This window comes from Mycteria americana, chromosome 3 (genome assembly GCF_035582795.1).
Source record: "Mycteria americana isolate JAX WOST 10 ecotype Jacksonville Zoo and Gardens chromosome 3, USCA_MyAme_1.0, whole genome shotgun sequence".
Taxonomy (NCBI): domain Eukaryota; kingdom Metazoa; phylum Chordata; class Aves; order Ciconiiformes; family Ciconiidae; genus Mycteria; species Mycteria americana.
The window spans coordinates 2,775,778-2,803,406 of record NC_134367.1 but is presented as its reverse complement, the minus strand read 5'-3'; the positions used below and the strand labels follow the sequence as shown (position 1 = coordinate 2,803,406).

General features: G+C 39.6%; 1 protein-coding gene across 5 annotated transcripts in view; it reads left to right on the top strand.

Moving 5' to 3' along the window:
* Window positions 1-27,629, top strand: part of KIF13B (kinesin family member 13B) — a 136,919-nt gene that overhangs the window by 92,733 nt on the left and 16,557 nt on the right. For all 5 annotated transcript variants that reach the window (XR_012775098.1, XM_075497684.1, XM_075497685.1 and 2 more), the window contains exons 29-37: window positions 7,801-7,856; window positions 9,232-9,356; window positions 10,486-10,662; window positions 12,232-12,324; window positions 13,281-13,433; window positions 14,431-14,508; window positions 15,111-15,164; window positions 23,176-23,293; window positions 24,278-24,411. Coding sequence is in view for 4 of the 5 variants with exons in the window: in XM_075497684.1 (XP_075353799.1) it covers window positions 7,801-7,856; window positions 9,232-9,356; window positions 10,486-10,662; window positions 12,232-12,324; window positions 13,281-13,433; window positions 14,431-14,508; window positions 15,111-15,164; window positions 23,176-23,293; window positions 24,278-24,411 (988 nt within the window). In the remaining variant the exon portion in view is untranslated. The remainder of the gene's footprint in view (window positions 1-7,800; window positions 7,857-9,231; window positions 9,357-10,485; window positions 10,663-12,231; window positions 12,325-13,280; window positions 13,434-14,430; window positions 14,509-15,110; window positions 15,165-23,175; window positions 23,294-24,277; window positions 24,412-27,629) is intronic.

The window sequence follows — 27,629 nt, the reverse complement described above, 5'->3', positions numbered from 1 at the left end:
AATAGGTGTGTTTTGCAAGAAAGAGTAATAACCGTGTAGTGTGGCAGCATTAATGTTAGTTTAAAAACTCTGACGCTGTGTTGCCGTGAAAAGCCAAAATCAGGACTCAATAGTCGGGATGACTATTAAGCAGGTATTCTTTATTGCAGCGCTGGGCAGCACTGGGGATCGCTCCACCAGGTTAGCACAGCACATCAGTTGGTATACAGGAAAATCATACATATTCATCAGATTTCCTGAAAAGGGCAGTTTTATGGTGATGAGTTCCCGGAATGCATTTACATAGTCCAAGCATGTGCAGTAAAATTAGGGTTAGGGTCTTTTCACCCTCCCGGTGGTCTTCCATAGTCTTCCTCACGTTGTCCATTAGTTGAACTTTGGGCTTCCTTTGTCTATAGATAGTCATTGAGTTAGCTCATCAGTCCTTTGGCCTCAGAATGTCATAAGGGGGTCGATTTAAACTAGTTCTTTGGTGCTTATCTTTGGCACAAATGTCCTGAGTTCCTGTTATAAGTGATTTAATTAGGAAGCCTAATGAGCTTGCTCAAAGCCTGTTTAGTCTTATCAGGTAAGAAGTTACAGGGAAATGTCCTATCAACTGTGCTCAGCAGGTAACTAAAACTATCTTTGCAGGGGAAGAAAACAAAAGAGAACAAGGATGCAAGTGAAACTAAAAAAAAAAAAAAAAATATGCAAGTCTATGTATCACAGTAAGGTCTTAGTCAGGGATTTAACCCTTTCATTCTCCCCTTCTCTTTTGAGGGCTTGTAGCTTACTTACATAATATACAGTCTTAATATAGAGTCTTATTACATCTGAAACGAAGCTTATTACAAAAACTACAATAAAATCAATAAAATTACTATTAAAATAGTAACTACAACTAGTAAAATATTTCAAATCTTTTAGGCCTAAAAGGGTATTATCCTTAATTATTTTATGTTTGCAAAATTATTAATTTCATCCTTTTCAAGGGTCTGAGTAAAATACCTTCCCGTTTCTACTTGATGCCTAATCTTGTTTCTTTTCCAATCACTGTATGTCTCTGCTGAATTCTGGTAACACCAAAGAAAACACTTAAGAAATACACAAACAAATATTCCTAAAATCGCTGAAGTAATCAATCCAATTAATAATTGTTTCAAACATCCAAAGTTGGGAAGCCAAGAAGTCAATTTATCCCATAAATCTTGAAGCCCCAATGAAGTATCATCTGAAGATACTTCCTGGAATATTTGTGCTTTCTCCCACAGTGCATTTAGATCTGCTTCTATCTGCTTATCTTTGATACATGCACAGCAACTGGCATTAATGATCATACATACACCTTCTTCTTTGGCAGTCAATAAATCTAATGCCATTTGATTTTGCAACACAGCCTTACTGAGGGAAGATACTTCCATCTGTAAATTTCTATAGTATTTATGGTTAAATTTTCCATCTGCTCTAGAACTGCGGAAATACTTACTATGGCCTTTTCTAGCTCGCTTACTCCTAGCCATGGTAAGAACCATCTAACAAAGCTATGAAATTTTGTTCTCCTAATTACAAGTTAGCCTAATTACAAGGCTAACCTTGTCCTGTTAGCCTGCCGAAGACAAGGCTAACGGGTTGTCTTCTCGCTTAGCCCGTTGAAGACAAGGCTAACGGGTTGTCTTTTCGCTTAGCCCGTTTCCAGGATGTTCTCAAAATACCTCTAGGTATTTGGGACTGATTATATATTCAATCCTGACTCACTAAATGACCTATGGTACACATTCCCTTCCATCCTGCAGGGAGTTGCTTTCTGCTGATACCATCACCACACAGCCACCAATACCCGTCAGGTAGTTTGCAGGGTCCGTCGGTGGCTGTGAGATTAGCTCCATAAAATGATCTTTTGCTTACCCATCCAACCGATGTATTTCTACTGGCATCCCACTTTGTAGGGCTATAGGTTTCACGTTCAATCCCGTCAAATTCCAAGTTCCTACTTCTACCGCAGTCTTGTTGATCCAATAATTATTCCACCCATTCCTACAGGAACAGTTATGATATTTGTTGTCAGGGGGGTGGCACAGACAATTATTGCATCTTGCCTTCCATAGGCAACTATTATTGCTAACTAGAATCTGGGTGTTATTATTTAGTATCTGTAGGTCAAATCTTGGTCCGATCCCATAGCTTGAATTATCATAACTACAATATCCTCCATCTCGTTTTTTCCAAAACTCAGGCCAAGTATTATTGTCACAATTCCAATGAGTCGACCCTATGCTGTACAAAGGGAGTCTCATGTTACCTCTTGGTAGGGCAGTACAAATCCAGCAATCCTTAGCCCCTGCGGCATTTGCTATCATCTGAATCGCATTATAATACAAGTTCTTGTTCCCAGCATCTACTGATAAGCTTAAAGTCAATAAAGTTATTGTTGTAACTGTAATTTGAAATCTCCAACACCTTCAATGATCCATCATGGTTCAGAAGCTTTCTTTACTTGGGAGTAATGGATCCAAGCTGTCTGCTCTTTAATCTTGATTGCAGTGAAAGTGGTTAGCAACACCTGATAAGGTCCATTCCACTTCTCCTCCAATGGGTCACCTGAAAAATTCTTAACATAAACCCAGTCTCCAGGGCTAAATGGGTGGATCGGGTGATCTAACCCTTTTGCTCTGGTTCCCAAAACAGTCTTATTAATCTTTTCCAATTGTTTTCCTAAGGATATAACATAATTTTGTAAATTACTTCCCAGCTGATTCAAATCTTCCCCTTGATATTTGGCCTGATATGGCCTCCCATATAATATCTCAAAAGGGCTCAGATTTTTTTGGCCCTAGGTTTTACACATATCCAAAGTAGTGCAATAGGCAGTGCTTGATACCAATATAGGTTTGCTTCTTGACATATGTTATCTATCTGTTGTTTTATCATGTGGTTCATTTTTTCTATTTGCCTGCTGGCTTGTGGTCTGTAGGGTGTGTGTAATTGCCAATTGATTCCTAGTAGTTTGCTGACCTGTTGCACTACTTCTGCACAAAAATGTGTACCCTTTATCTGATGAAATGACCGTAGGTACCCCGAATCGAGGTATTATTTCATTTAATAATACCTTAGTTACTTCTCTTGCTTTGTTTGTCCTACAAGGGAACGCCTCTGGCCATCCAGAATAGGTGTCTGTAAGTACCAATAAGTATCTGTACCCCCTTTTCTTGGAAGTTCAGAGAAATCAATTTGCCAGTGGTACATTTGCCTGGTACATTTCCTCTCCCAATACTTCCTAATTGTACCCGGTTACCTGTATTGGGATTATTTTTCACATATTTCATATTGCTGAGTCACCTGTCGAACTGTAGTATACAAATTTCTCCCTATTAATTTTTGATTTAAAAATTTATACAGGGAATCTGCCCCCCAGTGTGTCTTATTGTGTTCTTCTTTAACAGCTCCCCATACCTGTTTGGCAGGAATTATAATTCTGCCATCACTCAAGTGGGCCCATCCTTTGGAGGGAACCTGCCCTCCCATTTCTTCTGTTAATTCTTTATCAGCTCTAGAATATTAAACATTTTCTTGGTCACCTAGGTTCCTACTTCTATTATCCGGAATTAAGGTTAAAATCTTTTGGATTCTCTCTGCTGCCTGTTTAGCCTCATAATCAGCCAACCTATTACCTTTTTCCTGGTCAGTGTTACACTTCAGGTGTCCTCGGCAGTGCATGATGGTGACTTTGGTTGGCAGTTGGACTGCTTCCAACAGGTGAAGGATTTCCTCAGCATGCTTGATCTGTCTCCCTTGTGTGGTTAGTAGTCCTCGTTCCTTCCAAATGCTCCGTGAGTGTGGACAACTCCAAAGGTATATTTGGAGTCTGTCCATATATTTATCTTTCTCCCTTTTGCTAATTCCAGGGCCCTAGTCAGGGCAATAATTTCAGCCTTTTGAGCTGATGTTCCAGCAGGTACTGATTGAGATTCAATTACTTTGCTTGCTGTTGTCACCGCGTACCCAGCCTTTCGAATACCTTGTCGGACGAAGCTGCTTCCATCTGTGAACCAGGAGTCTTGTGCATCTTCCAGGGGTGGTTCTTTTAAATCTGGTCTGCTAGAACATACAGTCTGTATGGTTTCCAAACAGTCATGTATCAATGATTCAGATGTCACCCCACTGAGGAAAGAAGCTGGGTTTGTAACATTAGTCACTTCAATATTAACATCGTCTGGTTTAATTAGAATAGCCTGGTATTGTAAAAATTGGGATGGAGAAAGCCAATGATTTCCTTTTTGTTCTAGTACGGCTGATACTGTGTGTGAAACCAGCACTGTGATTTTTTTTTTTTTTTGGCCTAAGGTAAATTTCCAGGCCTCTTGGATATTTAGTACTACAGCCGCCACAGCTCGTAGGCACCCTGGCCACCCTTTGCTTACTTCGTCAAGCTGCTTAGAAAAGTAGGCCACAGCTCTTTTGTAGAGTCCCAGTCGTTGAGCTAGGACTCCCAGAGCTATACCTTGTTTTTCATGGGAAAACAGCCAGAAGGGTTTAGTAACGTCAGGTAGGCCCAGGGCCGGGGCCTTCATCAGTTCCTTTTTAAGCATTTTGAATGCATTTTGAGCTTCCCTGGACCAAATCAATTGAGTGGGATTGTTTTTCAAAAGTTCATACAAAGGTTTTACTATTATTCCATAATTATAAATCCATAATCAACACCAACCTGCCATTCCCAAGAAGGTCCTGAGTTCCTTTACCGTTTGAGGGAGGGGGGTTCTGCAGATGGCTTCTTTTCGTTCCGTTCCTAATTCTCCTTGTCCTCCAGGTAGCTCGTATCCAAGGTAGGTTACTTGCTGTCGCACCATCTGAGCTTTCTGTTGACTCGATACCCATTCAGTCCCAAAAAGTTCAACAAATTAATAGTCCATTGAATACAATCAGACTTTGTTTCAGTTGCTATTAATAAGTCATCCACATACTGTAGAAGAGTTCCATCTCTGGAGGGAGGATCCCATGTGTCAAGTTCTCTTGCTAATTGGTTCCCAAAGATGGTTGGACTGTTCTTAAAACCTTGGGGTAACACTGTCCAGGTAAGTTGGGTTTTCCTACCAGTAGTAGGACTTTCCCATTCAAATGCAAATAGGTTTTGGCTCTTCTTGGCCAGAGGCAAGCAGAAGAATGCATCTTTCAAATCTAATACTGTAAACCATACTTGATTGTTTCGTAATTTAGTAAGTAAAGTATAAGGATTGGCCACCATGGGGTGTAAATCTTTAAAGTTGAGGGGTTTTAGAAAGAACGCCTTTTCCTGTTGGCCAGTAGCTCCCGCTACAGTCACAAAGTCTTTACTCACAGGTATCAATTCTTGATTTAAAACAGAGAAAGAAGCACCTGTGTCTACTAAGAATTCTACTTCTTTCTCTTGTCTCCCCAGCCTTATCTTAACCACTGGATCCGCTAGGGTAGATTCCCCAGGTCCTCATCAATTGGCCTCTGCTCCAGCAATCAAGACTTGCGGGGTTCCTTTGAGTCTTGGACATTCGCTCCTCCAGTGTCCTTCCTCTCGCCAATACGCACATTGATTCTTTCCTAATACATTCCCCAGTCCTCCTCTACTTCCAGAGGGCCTTCCCCTTCCTCGTCCTCTAAATCCTCCTCTATTCCCCATTCCTCTCTGTCCCAAGGCTGCCTCTGTGCAGCGGGATGTTAACACCACGATCCTTCTGCCACTCCAGGCGATTCCACAAAGTAAAAAAAAACATAGCCACATACATAACCTCATCCCATTTTCCTTCTCTCCGTAAGAACAACATTAACTACAGTACACAATAATTTCAAGATCCATTAAAGGGCCATTTTTCACCATCTTCTAATTTGTACAGGGGCCACCACTGATTACAATACTTGATTAGTGTTTTCTTATTCACACTCCCACCTGGTTTTCCCCCTATCTCTTTCCAATGTGCTAAGATACATCCTAGGGGGCTTTCCTTTACAATACCACCACTTTGCTGTCCCCCCATTCTACCTTACTGATTCTGTACTTCTGTTATTCTCCCACAGATTATTTTAGTAATCTCAGCCTGTCGCGCTTTATCCTCCCACTCTGACCACGTTCCACAATTCTCACATTGAATATCTCATCCAAATACAACCCATACATTTTGGTCACAAGTAAAACAATTTATGAGGAAAAGCGATTCACATTCATTTTCAGGATGAGACACACAGGTCTCCAGGTTTTCCACACTCACTTTGCAGTCACACTGTGTCTCAGTCACTCACCAGTCACACCAGAGTTAACTCAGCTCTTTCACACTTAGTTGCCGATTTCGCAGTGCCCGACGAATATATCCAAATTCAATATCAATAAACCAATATCCGAGTTCGGTGCCACTAAATCTGTACCGCCAACAGTACAAACTCATGTGGGTTTCATAAGTGTACCAATACCAAAAAGCACATTATTGCAGAAGTACAAGGCTTAATCCGTGCCCGTACCAACGTACTAAATACCAAATGTATACCCTCAGGCACTAGTAGCCTGGTATACAGCGCTGGCACTCAGTGTAGGACATCTCCTACGACTTACAAGAACCTTCCAAATGACTGGTCCCAGATTCCAAAACAGAGAACCAGAAAGATTTAAAGAATACCTTTTTCCTTTAGATGGTCCTTGTCTGCTCCTGCAGTGATCCGATTGAGGCGAGGAGTCCCATCGGAAAATCCCGGGGGTACCCTCGGGAGTCCTGTTCTCAGCGGGTCCTGCAGCCAAGCAGAGCGGGTCCCATCTGGGGTGCCAAATTGTTGCCGTGAAAAGCCGAAATCAGGACTCAATAGTCAGGATGACTATTAGGCAGGTATTCTTTATTGCAGCGCTGGGCAGCACTGGGGATCGCTCCGCCAGGTTAGCACAGCACATCAGTTCATATACAGGAAAATCATACATATTCATCAGATTTCCTGAAAAGGGCAGTTTTATGGTGATGAGTTCCCGGAATGCATTTACATAGTCCAAGCATGTGCAGTAAAATTAGGGTTAGGGTCTTTTCACCCTCCCGGTGGTCTTCCATAGTCTTCCTCACGTTGTCCATTAGTTGAACTTTGGGCTTCCTTTGTCTATAGATAGTCATTGAGTTAGCTCATCAGTCCTTTGGCCTCAGAATGTCATAAGGGGGTCGATTTAAACTAGTTCTTTGGTGCTTATCTTTGGCACAAATGTCCTGAGTTCCTGTTATAAGTGATTTAATTAGGAAGCCTAATGAGCTTGCTCAAAGCCTGTTTAGTCTTATCAGGTAAGAAGTTACAGGGAAATGTCCTATCATCAACTGTGCTCAGCAGGTGACTAAAACTATCTTTGCAGGGGAAGAGAACAAGGATGCAAGTGAAACTAAAAAAAAAAAAAATGCAAGTCTATGTATCACAGTAAGGTCTTAGTCAGGGATTTAACCCTTTCAACTGGATTTTCTGATTCTCACTCTGCTGTCTTCACTGCCATCACTAATGCAGGGGGGTTTGCATTAGTAAATGTGTTTGTCAGAGTAAATAAACTTAATTTTGCTATTAGCATTTCAGAGGGAGAAAACATTTCTGAAAGCAGAGGTCAAAGAATATAATAATTCCAAGAGAGATGGTATAAAAGAAATACCAATTTACTTGAGTCTCTTGGAATCTGCAACAGTAAATTAAAATAAACTGTTTGCCAAGGTTATCAATGGTCTGGCTTAGAATTGCAGTTGTACTGACTGCAATATGCTGTGGGCTTGTATCATAAGGTACGTGTGCTGGGTAAATCTGTGTTAGTTTAAATGCCACCATTGTCCCTGTCTTCCGTTTTAGGACTCCTGTGCCTGGTATGGAAACTCACATTCCTGTTATTTTCCTTGACTTGAATGGTAAGTGGTTCTTAAAATGACAAAGTACTTTGAAACAAACTTTGTACAGCCAATGACATTATAGAATTTAAGCAAGATAATAAAATGGAGGAACGCCTGGAATGGCAGGTAGATTAATTTGAGTGCACATTTTTCACTGAAACGTATTATTTAGTGTTTCAAAATACACAGCATTATATCTAGAAGGAACCAGAGGTTTTAATAATCCTAATATTGTGCAGATATTTAATAAGTAAAATAGAAATAGTAAAATGAGTACGCCTGAGGGAATGAACAGCAAAAGCCAGCGTAAAGAAAAAATTATTGTTGGGAATGTTCTTTCTGGGGTCTCACAAGGATATAGCACTGATGCTATATCCTGTAATTTCTTTACCGGTGACTTAGAAGAAAATGTGAAGTCACTGGTAATAACATCTGCATATCAAAAAAACATGGCACGATAAGCTCAAGTTAGTTTTACAGAGTGGGATCGTATGTGTTTCTTTAAACAACGTATGTTTCAATACATCCAAACACAAGATCCAGTTTGAACAATGTATTTGGCAGATACTTCTACCAAAGATGGGAAATTGTAGCCAAGAAATCAGCAACCCTAAAGTAGTCCAGGGAGGCTACAGTGCCTAATCAGTTGAACAAATCCTTGTTATGATGTTTAAAGGAGGGTTAACACTTGCATTAGAAGCATCAGGTGAGAGCGGGGAGGTGGCATGCTGCCTGTTGCGAGATGGTCTTTGCTGCAATGCTGTTTATATTTATGGTTTGTTCACCTCAAAAAGTGCATTGATATATCAGATGGCTTCAGAGAGGAGCTAATTAATAGTTAATAATTAGCTAGTTAATAATTCATTCATGGTGAGGGACTGGAGCCAGAACAGGTTAAGCTTCTTCTCAAAAACCAGATTAAGGATTTGTTTAATTATGATCTAAAAGTACTGTATTTTTACTTGTTCAACCATCAGCTTATCTTTATTTAAAAAAAACCAGAACAACCCAAACAAAACAAAAACCACACACAAAAACCCCCCAAACACTGCTGCCAAATGAGCAATGTACTTAGTATGATGGAGCAGTAGAGCTGAAAATTTGCCTGTGGGCAAGGAGGGGATGTTGACAACTGGGGGAGATTCCCGCACAATAGAGGACTTTCTAAAGCACGCTTGAATCTGTGTCCCCAAATCTTTGTGCACCCTTCCTGTATAGAAATGGGATTCTTTTTGAAGCGGAACAATGCGAGGAGCTTTTCTTATGTAGGTAGAGTTTAAGTAGCCAAGCTGGGAGTTAGTGATGAAAATGTGAATTCATGACTTGCCGGATGTTTTTAAAAAGGATAATTGCTTTGTGTCTCCTCACCTTCTGCATTCACTTTTGTTTCCAGCTGATGACTTCAGTTCCCAAGATAACCTTGATGACCCAGAAGCGGGTGGGTGGGATGCTACTCTTGTTGCAGAAGAGGAGGAGGAATTCTTTGAACTGCAGATTGTGAAGCATCATGATAGTGAGGTAAGCAGAGATGCAGACCAGTGTATTTAGTTTAGGAGTCTTCTAATTGTTCTCTCTATATATTCAGATGTGAAAATAATGCATCAAAGAGGACATATGAAGGATACACTTGTTTCTTATATGACTGACTTGGTGTTTTCAAGGAATATTTGCTAGGAGTATAACCATGACTTGAAAAATAGTAAAACTCAAGGATCTTCCTTCATCTAAATCCAAGCATTACAAAAGCTTGAGAGTCTGAGTTAGTGTTTTAAAAAAAACAAAACAAAACCCCTGAGCAAATTAGAGTATGGAAGCCCCCAGCTGAAAAGCCAAACAGTCTTAACTGTTGCTACGGTTAACATTTTTACCTCTGCATTGTTACATTCATTATACTCTATTTTGCCACATAGCTCATAGTTTTACAACTTTACAATTGTTGGTTTATAATTTTGCTATTAGGTTTAGAATCTCTGATTTATTTTTTTTACCTAAAAATTTTGCTCCTTACTCTGAAACTTGTTTCTTTTTATATTTTTAGAGGAGCTTTATTCCTGATGGTTTTGGTAGGTTTTTTGTTCTGTTTTGTTTTTAAAGCCTGGAAAGATGGCTACCAGGCCGTTTTCCTTATGGCTTGAAGATAAACTATTTAAATCTTCAGTAATACTTATATTTTAACATTCAAGAAGATAAATTCCAGCTTTTGCTGTATTGCTATAAATGTTTCATCGAAGTGATTTCTCAAATACAGACAGGAGACTTTACATGGTGTTATGGAAGATTTTCACTGCAATCTCTGCTGCTCTCTGGTTTATCTTAATAAATTAGGCCAAATAGTCCTGTAGTTCTGCATATTTTATAATTTATTTGCAATGATCCTGGGTATTCAAAGGTCTTTTTTTCAAGAGGAAATGTTCCAGAGTTTGAGCAAGTTGGCATTTTTAATCCCAACATCTTCATTTGGCAAACTAATCTTGATTTTTAAATGGCCTCTTCTAAAGTGCAGGGATTTTTCTTCATAGGGAGTGAAATGGAGAAGCTGACTCTCAAAATTTATGTATTATGTATTTTTGTTAATTATGCTTAATTAATTACAGTTAATTATACACCTAATTATGCTTATTAGAGGATACATTTTTTTCCTTTGCAGGTGAAAGCAGAAGCCTCATGGGATTCCACAGTCCACGACTGTATCCAGCTCAGTAAAGGAACAGCAGCAGATGAAAGAGTTTACCTTATTGTGAGAGCCACTGTCCAGCTCAGCCATCCTGCAGAAATGCAATTAGTGTTACGCAAGCGCATTTGTGTTAATGTGTATGGCAGACAGGTATATCTTTTATAATCCTTGACACTTTCACTCTGCCCCATGTTTATCGCTGCTTGAAGAGGTGAAGGCTGTGATTTGTGCAATATGCTGCTGCTATGACTCTTATTTTCTTGTGTCTACCTTCATTTCTGCCTGAATGGAAGCACCGTATCAATGGCATGCATCGAGACTTAAAGCTGCCAAGTAATTTTCATAATATCTTTTATATTGTGGATGATAATGCAGCTTTTTTTTAAAGGCTCAATGGCATCTAAGTATGAGAGATTTGGTATTATTTGTATTAACTAAGTGCTTTATCCCCAATCACTGGAAGAAGTAGAAAGAGTCAACTTCTCATGAGCTTGGAGTTCATGTTTTGCAAAAACTGCATCAGAAGAAACTTGTGTTTCCCTGCTCCTATAGTATGCTCACACGTTACTGCTAACCATTTCTATTTATGCATCCAGATATTTAGAGATAAACTAGCAATAGTTGGAGCAGAGGTCCCCTTGTGTAATTTGTCAAAGTTAATCATTCTTGGTCTTTTATTTTCCAATTGGCTTGTGCTCTTACAATAACGTGTAGGTGAGAGCAGGATGTTTGGTAAATGGAAAGCATAAGGTTGTCATTCCATTTGCAGCATCATGTCCTGAAAAATATTCAATTCTTGAGAAAGATGGTGAGGAAGAGTTTGTTCAGCATTGTCTCAGAATCCAGCTTCCCCTAGCAGTGATAATGACAAAGCAGAAAGCCTGAATTGTTATTCTGTTTGCACATGTATAGTTAAAATCTGAAGCAAGAGCAGAAGAGGTGTGGTCACACCCAGAAACCCTGTAGGCAACTCTAAGCTGCTTTTAGTGCTAGGAATAGAAGAACTACAGTTCTTGGTGCTTCATTCAGGCAGAAGCTTTTTCTCAGAAAGGGAACAGTGAATTTTTTGTCATACAGAATGGAAGAGTGTATTCAATAGATTATTGGCAGGCTCAATTTATTACAATTGTGTTAATTTTGTTTTCTACAGATTTAGTCAATGATGTTTTTCACTTTTATTCGACACAGAATCTTTGGCTTTCTTGCTAGGTTTCTAAAAATCCTCATCAATAACCTTTCCCGGGTGTTCGTCTCAGCAGCATCTTTGAATGACTCATCTCTGCATTAATTCACCAGTCCAGTTCTTAACCCTGCAAGGCGCCAAGTCAGCATAAACAATGACCATGCCCCCTTAAGTCATTCTTCATAACGATCTCTTTGGTCAAGAATTTAATGCCTGTACTTGTCAATATTCAAGACAAGTCACCTAGGGCTCTACCAAAAAAAAAAACAAACCCCACCTCTAGAACTAGCAAATGCTGTGTGTGCCAGTTAAGCGGTCACCTTGCAATGAAGGAAGTTAATCCTTTCTCTGTATCTAAAATACAGACAAGGAAATGATTTGTCTCCAAGTTAAAATCTTTGACTCTTACATATTTATTGGCTAATCTCCTGGGTTTGAACTTCTTTCTTTCTAAACTATATTTACTTCAGTTGAAATATGTTGAACCATGTTTTCCTTAAAGCAAGAGTTATTTTCCTTTTTTTGCCTTCCCACAGGGTTTTGCACAGAGTTTCCTCCGAAGAATGTCTCACCGAAGTTCCGTTCCTGGCTGTGGTGTCACTTTTGAGATAGTCTCAAATATTCCAGAGGTAAATAAGAAATCAGAGTATCTGAAATTGGCTGAGAGCCTCTAGCTTTCTGATTTTTCCCTTATTTTGAGCGTGCTGGCTCTTGCTGCTGCAAGCATAAACTATGGTTCTTATAAAAGATTAAGCATATTCCTTTACATGCTGTGACTTAGCAGCAACCTATGTCTTATCAGTGTCACTATCTATTTTGTTGAGTGAGCATCTATTTGCTCAGGTCCTTGAAGAAACATTTTAAAGAGAGAGAAGAGGAAGAAGTAAAGATGGGTAGGTGAAGTGCCTAATGTAGGGAGCATGAGAATATGTAAAAAATAACAAAGTGGCTTTTTCTGAGTAATGTCTTTATGCAACTCTCGATTCCTGAGCATGTTCATAGTTAGATGCTAATCCTTTCCTTTCAAACAGATGCTCTATCAGAGCACTTGTAAAAACATTAACACATGAAGAGCCAAAAGTCTGATTGCTGCCTGACTCTGTCTTTTACGTTCTGCTGTATTTAGCACTCTGTGTTGAAATGTTTCTCAAGCAATGTTCTATTTTTTTCTTGCAAGTCACTTGAAATTTTGTTTTCCTCACAGGATCGGTAACGCCCTGAATGTTTGAGCGCTTTTAAATTACAAAATAGCTGAATGCAGCCCTTTTGCTAATCAATGGCAATGTCTCACTGTGAGGTCTCAAAAAAAGAAAACCCCAAAACCAAAAGAACAATAACCACATATAGCTTGAGATGTCTGTGACGGTGGTAGGAGCACCCATGCAGTTTGTCTGGCACAAGTTCCTTCAATGTAATGAGACTTACATTTAGAAATCTCCAACAAGACATCTGAATCTGCCCCTGAGCATAAGGGCAAACAACGTTGAATCTGTCCTGCATGTTTTAAAAATGCGTTTTCTTCAGGACTGATGTGGGAGATTTTGGTTTTGTTTTAAACGGATGTAATTTCTTTTTGTCTTCCTAGGATGCTCAAGGAGCTGAAGAGCGCGAGGCACTAGCCAGAATGGCAGCAAATGTTGAAGATGCAGCTTCAGCTGACTCTGAAGCCTACATTGAGAAGTACTTGCGGAGTGTGCTGGCTGTGGAGAACATTCTCACCTTGGATCGTCTGCGCCAGGTCTGTTTTTAAGGCTGTAGCAGACAGTAGAGAATACGCTTACTGAGGACAGTGTATGGCAATGCAAATGTTCTCGTAAGTGCACACAATGGCTAGCAAACCAACACCACCACGTCAGTGCATACCTCAGCCTTACAAAGTGTGCCTGTGGCAGACATCCAAAGAAGCAAATGTAGCTCTCTGTAAAGAGATGTTCTCGCTCAACTATCTGCAATATGGATGGGACTGGGAGCTTTATATTAAATGCACTGTTATGGGGTGCTTGGTTTGTTTTTAAGACTGTGCATTGCTAATTATGGTTCAGAAAAAGTAGTTGTGTGGCATTAGCTTTTGCTTTCTGAAGCTTGGGCTTTAGTAATAGTTTCCAGAGTTGCTAGTAGAATTCTTGTCATTTTGCCCATATTCTACTTTGAAGTAACCAAACCCGTTCTTTCAATAAATAAGACATTGATTGGGTTAATCTTAAGTACTGTAACTTGATCTGTTTACCAGGAAAAATACAGGAGAGAAAAACATTTATTGAAAATTGTTCTTCTGGATATAAATTATGCAAGCACAAAAGAAAGTTATGCAAAACAAGCTAGAGTATGTGCCTGCCCACTATAAATTAATGGTGCAGTGTGATGCACTCTAAGTATTGAAAGCAAGTTCCCTGTCATATATAATTAGTTTAAAGGATTAAAATAGGAGCTCAGCTAGGAAAGGGAGTCTTAGTCTCTGCATCTGTAACAGTCATCTCCTAGAATCAGAACTAGCTGTGAAATCCTGCATGTGCCAATCAGCAAAATACTAGATGTTAAAGCTTATCCACTCTTACACTTCTAGCCCTGTTACGTGCAAGTTTTAGATTACAGCAGACTTTACAGACAGGAGCCTGTGCAATAAGGCTGTTTAGAAACATTTTTCTTGTATAGACAAAACTGTCCTGGGATGATTGGAGCTCAGATTCGTGCAAAACATGCATATTTTCTTTGTTTTGCTTCTCTATGATTGGCAGGAAGTTGCTGTAAAAGAGCAGCTAATGGGAAAAGGAAAACTCTACCGCAGGAGCCTGAGCTCTCCCAATGTGAATCGGGTGAGTATTCCATGCTGGCATCTGCAGCATATTGAGGGCAGTGGGTCCAGTGTTTCAATTACAGGTCCCTGTGATGCCAGAGTCATGGAGTACAGCAATAAATTTCCTTCTGTTTGACCCTTCTGTTTGTCTGTGCTATTTGTGAGCATGTAAATCGCTAAGTGGAGACAAAATCTGCACATATTCATGCTTTCATCATACAGGCTACTATGCTTGAAAGCACCCCCATAAATCCAGACTATCTGAAAAAGCAACATAAAAAGGACTCCTGTGTTTTTTTTTTTTCTTTAGAAGATTTGAAAGTAAGTTACAAGTATTTACTGAACTCAAACTTTGTAACAGTGTTGTGCGTAAGAAAGATGAGACTTCTGTTGTCCAAAATTTGGAAAGAAATCCTTTGATAGAACTGGTAATCAAACTTGTCAAATTCTGGCTCCTTCCAGATCAATAATTGGGATTTCACCTTTCATCTCTTGGATTTCAGTTCTGCTTTAACCGCAAAACTATTTCTTTTCACCCTTCCTTGTGTTTGTCAAGAGGCATATTTATTGGTTGCTCAAGTTTTTGTTAAGAAATAATTCTGCTTGTCTTAACTATTTCAGCTTTCTGGAAGCCGCCAAGATTTAGCACCCCCTTACAACCTGAGCAGTAACCGGGTAAGTACCTGAAGGTCTCCTGGGAAATCTTCTGTAGAAAAAAGGTAGCTAGAGTGACTACACTATACCAGTTACAGGGGCGTAAGTGGGAAACATCTCTAAGTGACGGGGCACACCCATGTGCTCCTTGTATCCTTGGGACTGTTCCTAGGACAGAAATAGCTTTGGATGTGCTGCACTAGAGCTCTCTGGGAAAGTTCCCAGGCCTTCGTCAGTCATACAGCACTGCTGCCAGCCGCTGTGGGGTGTGCAATGGCAGACCTGAGTTGAGCAGACGAGATTAAATGTAGCCATCCATCACACAGCAGTGCATTTATCAGGGGAAATTTTCTCATTGCCAGGCTTCAGAGCTCTTCCAGAGCTTTCACCTGGGTGGATGCAAACCTTCTGGGTAAGGGACAAATTTGGGTTCATATATAAGTTCAGGTCCACCTCTAGGACAGAATAGAGGCCTATGAAGAGAGTCTCTGACCTTCAGGGGGAAACTTGCAGTCTTAAGCTTGTGGTGGGTGATAATTCAGCCCGTTACACTCCTTAAAAACAACAGGATAGATCGAAAGTATTTCTTTAAAAAGTGAAAGATTAAATTTAAACTTATTTTCCAAATCCTAGATAAACTGAAGGGTCTTCTGATAGATATTCTGCCCAGCGAGCGTGTAGTCATTTTAAAAGGGAGAATCTAGTGGTGACAAGGCATTTTAATGCATAATGCAATTGCACGGAATAATAGAATTTTGATGTAGTGCTCTAGCATTGGTTGCTAAACCTGCTACATCTGATCCATGTAGAGAATGCTAAAATATTGCAGGTGATAAAGTCCTTATAGTAACTTCTATTGGGAGAGAACTGTGGGATATTTCAATATTGTAGTTTTTTAAAGCAAAAATTAAAGACCAGAGTTCTTAATGATTTCTGTTTTTCTCTTCCCTTCCCCTCAATGATTTCTCTCATTGCATGTTTCAGAGTCCAAAGGTTCCAGCAGAGGTAATGCATTAGGTCCACCTAATGAGTGGGATAATAATTTTATCTCACTATAAAGTTTATTTTGCTCACTTACATGCTTTTACTTCCTGCTTTGAAGATGCTGCTGGTGGTGTCTCATTTGCATAGTACACAGCAAATGAGTTTTTCCATTGAAAAGCCTGTCATTAATGCAGTGTGAAACTGGTACAAATGAGAGAAATTTCTCCTTCTTGGGTGCATCTTATGGTTTGTTACAGAGCTATAGCTATTTAATGCCATTTCTCCCCGTTCTTTGGGCAGGGTGAAGTTATTTCAGAAATGGCCCCATCTCAGCTGAAAAAAAAAAAAATATAGACATGAAAGCAAGCAAATATATGCCAGTTGTGTACATTAGCCTGGAGATGAGAGAAACATTGAGAGTTTCTTCCAAATCTTTCTCAGCCTTTATGGCTTCAGATAGTTCAGTGTTAACAACCCTTGATTTCTATGAAAGAATGATTTTAAATTAATACTGGGCCAATGGCAAATATATTTATCCTTAGTATCGTGTTAACAGTCTCGGAGGAATGACTGTGTTTGTCCCCTTAGTTTGTACCAAGCTTTGGTTAACCAGGGTTAATTGGTAGTGGTTTGCATGGGGTTTTGCAGCTCTTCACCGTGGTTGATGTAGCCGCTGACAAACATAACGTGGAGCTGAGATCGTGTAGCTTACCTCCTTGCTTGCAGCCTGCTTCATTTCAAGGCACTTGTTACTCAGGACACAGAGGGTGCAAGCTCCCCTGTTAGAATATTCTCATTTCAAATGGATCTCTGGTTCAATTTTCATAGGGAGATGAACGAAAGCCTTTGTAACCACAATGAAATGTTAAACAAATGCTTAAATGTTCCTATAGCACACAGACATCGTAAAGCACACTGGTGATATCAGTCCTGTCTATTTTAGCATAAAGGATCTGAAAATGGCTTGATATGCGGAGTTTCAGCTAAGTTAGATGTCTTTGTCACTTGCAGAGAAATTCAGTGAAAAAGAAGTCTTCTCCAGCAGTCATAAATCATTATTTTACCAGGAATTTGGTTTTGTTTACAACTGACTATGATGAGCTAATCTCAAACAAGTGGTTTATTATATCATAAGAAACATCAGTCACAGGATAGTAACGGCATCCTGAATTGGGTGGAGAACTAATCTGTCAAGCCTGCGTACTTTAATATAGTGGAAGCCCTCGACACATTTCAGAATATTCCTCTCCGTAACTTTTATTCCATTACTTCATTTTTCTCTCTAATTTTAACTTTATTATTCCTTGCATTCCTGCTGTCTTTACCATGGATTTTTAGCTTTGTGGAAGGGGCTCTTGCATCTCACTCCTCTGTGTAAAGCCCCATTCATACTGGTAAAGTTATGAATGTGGACGCTGCTTCATTCTTCAGCGCTATGAATAGCCAGGACTCATTCCCTTGTAAACAAGAATATTAAACAAGTTAGAATAAGAAGTAAAGATGGTGTTGGTGCAACTAAAACAGGCAGATCAGAAGTTTCCAGAATTAGGACCCGGGTTCATCTTGCAGCCATAGTTGAATCTTTGTTGCTACAAACGTGGACGGGTGGTCACACCCCCATGCAGAGCTTGGTGAAGGGAAAAGCCCTTTGCCAGGACTGGAGCAGAGGTGTGGGTTTGGCGTGTTTTGAAAAAAACATTAAAGAATATTTCTGTGTACTGACACCACAGAGAGCTTCCAAAGAGCAGGATGACTCTCACACTGAGATATGCATTCATGTGAAATATTTAAGTCACCATTGGGATTTTTTTAATAATAACTCATAAGATTAAGCTACCTAAGTGGCTGAGAAGGCAAGGAGATGCCTTCTAAATTTACTTCAGAAGACAGTCTTACAGATGTTTCTTATTAGGTTAACAGGACTGCATTTGGTCTCACCTCTAAGTTATATCTGCTTGCTTAAATGAGAAAAAGCCAATTTTTACTCCTGTTATCACTACAGATATGGTTATGGGAGAGTGCGATGACTTTTATTTCATCTTGCACATCAGCACGTGTCAGGTGATGCAGGAGTATAGAGTCTCTTCATGGTGATACAAGACACAGAGCTGGATTTTCACATTTCAGGGTGCTTGCATTGGAAGTTTAAAAATTCATTGGACTTAAACTGGATGAATCAGATGCACAAAGAATAGAGGCACCTCTGACTTGTTTTGCAGGTCGTCTTCAGACTAAAATCACATACTGATGAAAAATTTCATGAGTTGTTCTTAAAATACCTTCGCACAATTGCCATTTTGTCTTTGACAGTCATCCGTCCTTTCCCAAAGGTCCAGTAGTTTGTAGCTCAAAAGCCTTGTATCCAAAAGCCAAGTAAGACAAGATTGTGCCACTTAACCGTCAGGTTTTACTGGGAACCAGAGTTTTTTCACCAAATTGTTACCATGTAGATCAATTTGAATAATCTCGCTGTTCATGAGAACAAGTGCCTTTTGTCCCAGCTGTATGCTTATATTTAAGTGCTACATGGTCACCTTTTCCTAAGCCTTTTCTGAACTGCTAAAATAATAAAACAAAAGAACTATTCATTTCTCTTACCCAGTGGCATCATTTTAATGGTCTGTCAACTTCAAGAAAAGAATTGTTGTCAGGTAAAGCCTACAGATGACTTAGGTAGTGATCACCCATATTTGTTCTAAAGATTCTGTGCATGTCAGTGCTGACCTGAAATAAATTCCCTGGTGTTTTTCATGGAGGATGTGTGAAAGAAGGGAAGGCAGAGGAGAAGGAGAAGGTATTATAGAAATAAAACACTTTATAAAGAGCTCTGTATCAGAATACATCAAGGGACATGCATTCTTCCGGTGGCTATTTTTGATTTGTTAAATTAAGTCACTTGACCTCTGTTTGGTCACTTGGCAGAGACCAAATATATTCATGAAATGATGGCTCCTCTGGGCAAATGATTTACGAGCTTCCTTCCTTTCTTTCACCACCCTTCTTGATAGAGGAAAGATTCACAGCACTTAAATAATACCAGTTGCTTAGACTTAAAGTTTAAGTGTTTCAGTTAGTGAATGCACAAAGCAATCGTGTGAGAGTGCTATATAACATGCTTATGTGAAACTTGGGAACTTCATCAAGTTAATATAGTTAATAATTCTTATATTTTTTTTCTTTTTGTGAGATTGGGATGGGTTATCTTTCAATCCAGCTTAGTAAAATCAATCATTCACGAACTACCTTCTGCCTCTGGAGATTTTTCGCACAACAGTTGACCCTTTCAGTTGTCTCCAGTATTTTCTTTTGCAAATGTTGCCCTGATTTACCGACTTTTTAATGGTTCGCTGCCATCTCAGAGTTGAGGTTCACATAACAAATCTGATCTTCAGTCTAAAATGATGATCTTTCCGCTCTCTCCAAAGCAAGTGTTATTTAAAAACCCAACATGCCTTAAGTATATGGCCAGACAAATCCTTTTCGCAAGTGCACATTCCTGTTCTCAGGACCTTCATTTTATTTAACCTGCAAAATATTTAAAATTATGTAGAAAATGTAGTCATCCATAATATCCAGGCTGAAGCAAAATTTCCTAAAGATCCTAAGAAAAAAGGCTTTTCCTAATGAGAAAGTCACTAAACGTTGCCATTCTTTCTGTACAAGATGAACATTCTGAAAGTGTTTTGCTCTGTTTCTTACCTACTCCAATTTTTTCCATCATTTTCCAAACAGGTCTAGAAAATCAAGATAGTTGCCTGAAATTCTTTTTGTTGGTACAGTCAATGAAGGGCACTTCTGAATCACGATTTGTTGAGTCAGAAAATGATTCAGTTGCTACTTATTGAGTCAGTGTTCTAGTAAGCTAGAAAACTTTCCCATAAGAGTCTTTCTGGTTCGTATGTCTCTGTGGTCTCCAGAAGCACTTAGACTTGGCCTATAGATAGAAATTTATTAAGACATGTCACATTTATCCATTTGTCTTTAGTAAGTGGATCATTATCCTAAGATCCAAAAGTAACACTAATCAAGCTTTGTTACATCCTCCAAAAAAGAAGCCTTGAGATGCTTTGCACTCTTCCATAGTTCTTTTTCTTAACCTAATTCCAACTTCCACCAGGCTGATGGCAGACCAGACCAGAAGGCCACAAAACCAAACAGTATTTCAAGACTGAGTCTTGTGATGACTTCCCACCAAATAGTCTTCTATTTTTTTTTAAACTCCTTCAGCACCACTGAGCTGATGCATCCAAAAAATACTGAATTACACTGAGGTATTTTCCCCATCTGGATAGAGCATGAACTGTTTTCTCATACTTTGACTCTTCTCCTGCAAACTTGCCCATCAGTGGGAGCCAGAGGAGACTTCAGGAAACATTTCACATCCCAAAGGGGAAGACAGTTTGAGCATAATCTGAAGTCATTGGCTGTTTCCATGCTGGCTTTCAATGTCTGCTATAGCGTGTGAAATGATCAAAGCAGTTTCTGAAGCAGGATTTTGAATAGACATACGTGAGGCAAGACTGCATGCGGTAAGGCCGTCTGAAAGAAACCTGCACGAGTTGAAACACAAGACTGCAAAAGCCTGAATAAGAGTTTCTGGGGAGTGCAATAGGAAAGACTGTTTCATAGAAGCATTTTGTGGAAAGAATTTTCCAGACATAGGCATGACTCTTTGATGTAAGACATAAATGATTTGCAGGTCAAAGATAATGCTTAAGTTGGGGGCTTAAGGTATGGGTAGAACAGCTCTATCATCCATGCTGATAGAGCAGGAAGCTTTCAAGAAGGGCTTAAACACCAAAGTCCTCAAAAATACAAGACTAAACAAACCCCTGGTATTACTGCTAGTCCCAGCCTGGGTTATATCAGTTTTGACGTTCAGGATGGCTGCCTCCAGTGAACTCCATTAGTCTTTAGGTATCCCAAATGTTACTTCACAAAAACAGCGCCTGTTGTCTCTACATCGGATAATACGGATGTTAGCTAGTAGAGGTCTGAAGACGGGTGCTGCTCTGCAAAAGTGCAAGTTACTTGCTATTCAAAGCAGGAGAGCTTCTGTGGGACTAACTTATAGATCCAAATGGAAACGATTTTTGCTCTGGGCTGCTCAGTGTGACCTTCAACCCATTGGAGAAATCTATTCCTCCTATCCTGGCTTATTTATTATTTGTGAAACATTCATGACTTCAAGTTACAGTTAAGATTAGTTTAGCTGCCTGTCATTTTTCTGTTCAAGGTCAGATTATTTCCTTGCGTCCAACAGCGTGAAGCTTCTTGAAAAGGCGCATTTCCTCCCTCTTCCTCCAGGAAAAATACATGAAACTTGTGGTCTGGGATGTAGCAGGTCTATCAATCCCTTGTGACTCCTTTCTAGTATGTTCACTGTACCATCTCGTTGTGAAAGTATTTCTCTTCCTGTTATGTCTTTTAAAAGAACAAGCAAGATACAAGATAATCCAGACAAGTGCAGATATTGTACCAACCGTAGCGTAACTCTTTACCAGAAGTGGGATCAGACTTCAATTTGTATCGGTTTGGCTGCACCATCCTGGCTTTGCAACCTCTATTTCTGGAAAGGTGAAATTTTGCAAGCTTGTAGTCCTAAGGGCACTCTGCTACCTGAACAGGACAACGCTTTTCCACAAGACGTTGAGACTTCTTGTAGCATTTGAGACTAGATTCTCTTGACCCATAAACTCTTAAATGGATATTGACTTGCCTTAAGGTATCCTGTAAATTAAGTAAATTAGCACTATATAGCTTTATTAGAGCCTACTCTTTAGCAGTGCAAAGGAACCGCTTTGGCAGGCGTTGCGAGTGTGCCTGTATCAGAAGTTTGCAGGACAGCCACATGGATTTCAGTGCCTACCTTTCAGCTCTGCGCACCGAACGTGGTGCTCAGGTTGGTGAAGCAATATACTGTCTTGTATCCACACGAAACTTTCAGCAGAGACACCCTCGGGCCAGTCACTTAGTGTAATCATTGCAGACAAATCTGTAAACGATTTTACATATCAAGATGACGGAGTTAGGAAAAAACGATTTGGCCACATAGATTCTTGACACTCGTGCACTGATGTGAAATACTAGCTTGGAGATTCTCTCTCTTAGCCAAGAGACTTTGTCATTGAGCCAGTTTCTGACCTGTAAGCTTGAGATGAAAGATGCAAAACCACAGTGGACCTTTGTAAAAGTGAGAGAAATCGCTCCCCACGTGCAGAATGGCGTGTGCCTTCCTTGGGATCCATGTGAAAACCCAAGTAGAGAATCCTGGGACCTTGGGAAGGCAGATGGCCTACCGCCTTCTCGGTCGCTGTTTCTTCCTACCTCATCTACACTCAGGCTCTTGCAGGTCTGAAAATCATCGTGTTTCATTTTCACTAACCATGTCAAAACTCTAACCTGTCTTTACTTAATCTTTTTCTTGGCTCCTCGTATCCACAGCTTGTTGTGTATTCCATCTCCCTCTTTTCCAGGCCGTTAAAAAAAAATTGCGCTACCACAGTTGTTTCCTCTTGATCTGATCAGCTCATCCATTATCTGACCCTAGGCACTAACATCCAGCCGTTGGGTCTAAGATCATATTTCTTTTCTTGTTCAGAGCTCTGTCTGTCCTCACCCCTTCTCTCTGACACTCTTTATATCCAGATTTCACTTGTGACTGCTTCCTGAGCAGATTCGCAAAATATTTAGGAATTTGGGGCAGACAGTACTATTTTATTTTCTCCTGGCTGTAACTTTTCACCTTGTTGTAACTTCCAAAACACAGCTGTGCAATTGAGTGGACTATTATAGCTTTAAGGCCTATAAGTAGACTTTTTAATGTGCCTTGATGCTGATGGGAGCTGAGGGTGCTTATCTTTGCAGGACTGGGTTTTTCAGCTAAAAGTGCCTCTGGGGAAGGGTCTTTCCTCAGCTCTGTGCATTCTGAACTTTGCAAAGGGGCTGTGCAGGCTGGCACGGTATGTAAGTATTGCTGTACTCTTGCTGGTGTGCTAACTTTGAAAAATGCAACTTTTTTTTTTTTTTTTTTTTTTTTTTTCCCTAGGGCCGATGGGAGAGTCAGCAAGATGTGTCCCAAGGTGCCACAAATTCCCGTAGAGGCATTAGTCCCTCTCGTACCTCTCTGCCAGGCTCTAGGCAGCAAAACCACTCTCCTGCTCCAGGTAAGGGCTTTCCTAAAGCTAAAACAACTTTCCTAAAAATGGAGTGAAGTTACCCCAGCTCCTGAATGTCAGATAAAGCTGAGCTGCTTTCAGAGATGCAGAGAAATTTCTTCTCCAGAGCAATGTTCCCTCTCTGTGAACATTTTGCAGTTGTGGCTAAGCTACTCAGACTCTAGACAACTCTAACTAGCCTTTCCTTTAAATCTGATACTAGTTCTGCTAGGAGGTGAACGCCACATGTTTTAAGCTGTCTGAAGATGCAGTCTTTATTTCCGTAGTTCAATTTCTAAAGCCAAAAGTTAGCTGGGCTCAGAACATGCTATCTTTACAGGAGGAAAACAGCAAAGACAGTAAGGCTACTAATGTTTTAGAAAATAAGCAGCAGTGGAATTGGATGGCTATTTTTCAGCTGATGTGCCTAATATATAACTGAGAGTGCAAAGATGGATCATGACGTTTTGTATGTCTACCTAGGTTTTCTCAAGGGGGAGTAGTGCAGAAAAAATGGCACTATGAGTAAGGAGAGCTGAATGCCCCTAACATTTTTTTTCTTTTTCTTAACTTGGATCTTCTCATCTTTTACTTCTAATAAGTTTTTTAATTGTCGTTAAAATTGTGTGTTGTATGGACATCCTCTTTCGATTTTTTTGCTTCTCGGTTTGGGTGGTTTTTTCTGCTTCTGCACGTTATAAAGCATTTTATGTTTCCGATTACAAACAACAAGCTTTTTCACATCATGTGATGAAAAAAATTTTCTGTATGCTGGGGCCACAGCTTAAGACCTCCCCAAATTCATATGTACCTTTCAAGGGAGGAGCAAGTACTCAGTGCTTTTCCTTGGCTCATGCTTTGACCACTGGAAGATGTCATCTTAGACTAAAATGATAACAGCTTTGTAATATTTTTTAGGGGGTTTTGGGTTGGGTTTGGTTTTTTTCCTTTCCCCAAAGCATAAGGGTTCTCATTTTTTAATTTTTCCAACAGGTATTAGTAGCCTTGCTGCTTCCTATCTGAATCCTGTAAAGTCCTTTGTGCCTCAGATGCCAAAGCTGTTGAAGTCTCTCTTTCCTGTTAGAGATGAGAAGAAGGGCAGGCAGACCTCTCCTCTTGCACAGCAGGTAAAAAATTAAATCGAATAGGCTATGCAGTAATATTGGTGAGTGCTGTTAGACTTGCTGGCAAAGTGCTATTTTAGATGTCGTTGCAGTGCAAACCAAGCTTTTAGTCATAGTAAAGCCTTGTGATGCATTTCCCCTCCAGTCTGCCCAGAGATAGTGGAGCTGTTTAAACTTATTGATACACTCAGCCCACTTGGCTTTTAAAAAGTGCCAAGTACGCTACCAGCGTGATTTATGGTAATACCACTTGCAGCAACAATAGTAAAATTTATGAAGTGCACTTAGTGTTGTTTGTGTATTGCCAAATGCAAAATGTAATTCTATTTTTAATTCGTTATTTCATACACCATTCCCCCTCGCCCTAGCTTGTCACCTTTTGCCATCTTCTGCTATGTACTTTGGACAGTTGCTTTTCTTCATTCTCTTATCTATTTCACACATTGGATAAGCATTTGATTTTTTTTTTTTTTCTTGGATGTTGTGCTGCAAAATTCCACCTGCTCCAGATGTGGCTTCTGTGCTCTGAGCAGTAGCTAATGCCTGGACAAGCAGACTAGAAAACACTACTGTCTTTTAAAGAAAACAGATGAAATACAGAATCCCATTATAAATAATATTTTCTCCTTTATTTGAGAGTTTGTAGTTTATTTATAAAGGAGTAGTCCTATATAGTGTAAGTGTGGAAGATTTAAAAAGCTGTTACAAAGGTAAATCTGGAGTCAGATCCCACTTGTTAAAGTGGAAGTCCATTCTGTCCGTGCTTTGTTAACTGTCCAGCTCACTCTGCTGTCGTCTTGTTCACTTGCCTGGAGTTCTGGAAGCACGTCACCTGTTAACTTAGACCTTTCCATACCTCTTCACATGCAGACAAATGTTTTAAAGGGTATCTTTCTCAAAACAAAGTAAAACAAATCCTAAAAACCCCAAGCAACTATTTTTTGTGATTGGATCCAGACATTCTATTCCATTGTTTGCTACAACAACTTGCCGTTATAAGAATGTCTGAGGATTATAGGAAGTTGTTTTGTCATTGTGGAAGTACAGTGAAATATTAAATAAATAAATAGGCCAAAAATAAATACACTAACACTTAAATATTTTTCAAAGTAACTTATGACAGACCTAGCACAAATAAAAGTAAGGCAGATTCAAAATATTTTTAGTTTGACTGTGGCTTTATTCTCTACAAAGTAATAAAAGGAGCAAACATTAGTCCCAAATTTTATCTAATTTAATGCTTTACGTTTTCATGTTGCTTTTTGCTTACAACAGCCTTAGTGTTGAGACTGGAATCGTATAACCTTACTCATCTATGAAATTTAGAGAATTACAATTAAGCCAGTGGCTTTCTTAAAGGTATTCGGGTATCAAAAGATGCAAATAGGTGCTCTTTACAATTGCAGTGAGAGCCTTTCACAACTTCTTGAATCCTTACTGAATCAATGAGAGCTGAGATTACAAACGAGGCCTAATTTCCTGCCTCTAGTCTAACCACCTGTTCCCACTCCTTCCTACCGTTCAAGATCAGTCTTGTATTATTTGTCTTGAAGTCAGTTTTTAAACTACAAAGACATCTATTTAAAGAGATTTTAATTTATATTATGGATTGCTGTGGAAACTCAAGTAATCAGATCATGATTGCAACAATTTTTAATAGGAGGGAAAATGCGATTTCTGCTTTGTTTTAAAGAAATAAAGCTAATATATAAACAGGAGCGCATCATGTTTTAATCCTTGGTGGCATTGGAGAGCAACCTAAGTTTTTCCATGACCACTGGATCTGTGTGATAAAATGAAATCTTAAAATTATTTGCTACTTTTATTTTTGTAATAGAACAAGTCAATTGTAATACAAATACACCTCACTGGTTTGAGAGGTTTATAGATATTCTTCACAGCTCTATCAGTAAGGAAACAGGGCTGCTCCACTCCTGTTAATAATCACTGTGCATAGAAGAGGGAGCAAAAATTGAAGGAACTGCTACGGAATTAGCTACAGCTGCTTCTGTGCAGCACAAAAAATAAATACGTGCTGTTGTAGCAAGACTGGCTTTAAGATCATAAATACCATGTCTCGTAATCTTTCTTGCTGTTTCTTTATAATGGCCTGATGATGCAAATGCGGCCAGAAGAATTTAAATGGTGGCGGTGATGAATGGCTATTGTACTCAGTGGATGATGGGGCTGCTGTGGGGGTCAGTGTTTGGCAATCAGCTTTAACACCTTATCGCTAACCTGCCAGAGCTAGACAGCAAGCTAGTAATTCTTGCATAACTGTAGTAAACTACGCAATAGAGAGGACACAAAAAATGGTATTTCGGAGTCTCAGAAAATACAGAACAATGCATCTTAGTTCTGTGGAAGAACAAAACTGCGATACACGGTGGCAGGGGACATAAACGAATGTGCAGGGTGAGAGTAGGTGGTAAACTACAAAAAGTGTAAGGGGGAGGCGAGGCCAAAAGGATTTTTTGGCTGTAATTGCAAAGGAATCTGACCCCTAACCGGGAACTGATGGACTTCTGTTGCTGTAAGCAACAAATTGGGAGAGTTGGGTTCAGGAATAGAAATGACTAAAGGAATGCTTTACAAAGCAAATGGAAAGATCTAAATCATCTTCTCCTGGCTAAAAGCAAACGAGCATATATGTAATAACAGGTTTTTGAACGTAAATACCCAAAAGCTAAGTGGATCAGTTTATTATTTTCTCCTGGTTCATCAAACAACTACAGTGAAAGAGAATTTCCAAAGTTCTTGTCAAGCTCCCTTTTCAGTGAATATCTGTTACATTATTTGAGCGTACTTCATTATCTAATGTCATTAAAACCCATTCTGGAAAAATGTTGGTGAGCCATCTTGAACTAGATGGCTGGCCCAGCTGTTGTATTAAATTTCCAATATGTTATAGTTAAATTATCAGGGTTAGATGGCTGTACATCTCTGCAGAAAGCATCAGATTTGTTTTGTTGCACCTCGTAAGCAGGGTCTTATGGCTAAGTTGATTTTAGTGCTTTTTGAGCATCATTTCCAAGGGAGCAGTACTTAACCTTTTTCCAAGTTCATAACTGAAGTTAAGTTCATCAGGACCAAGCAGCTCGCCGAGTGGATGCGTTACCGAATCTCTGATTCTGTGTGAGTAAACAGAAGATGGAGTTCTGATGACTCGTTCTGAAAATACCTTTTTTTTTAAAATTATTTTAGCAGCTCTTTATTTCAAT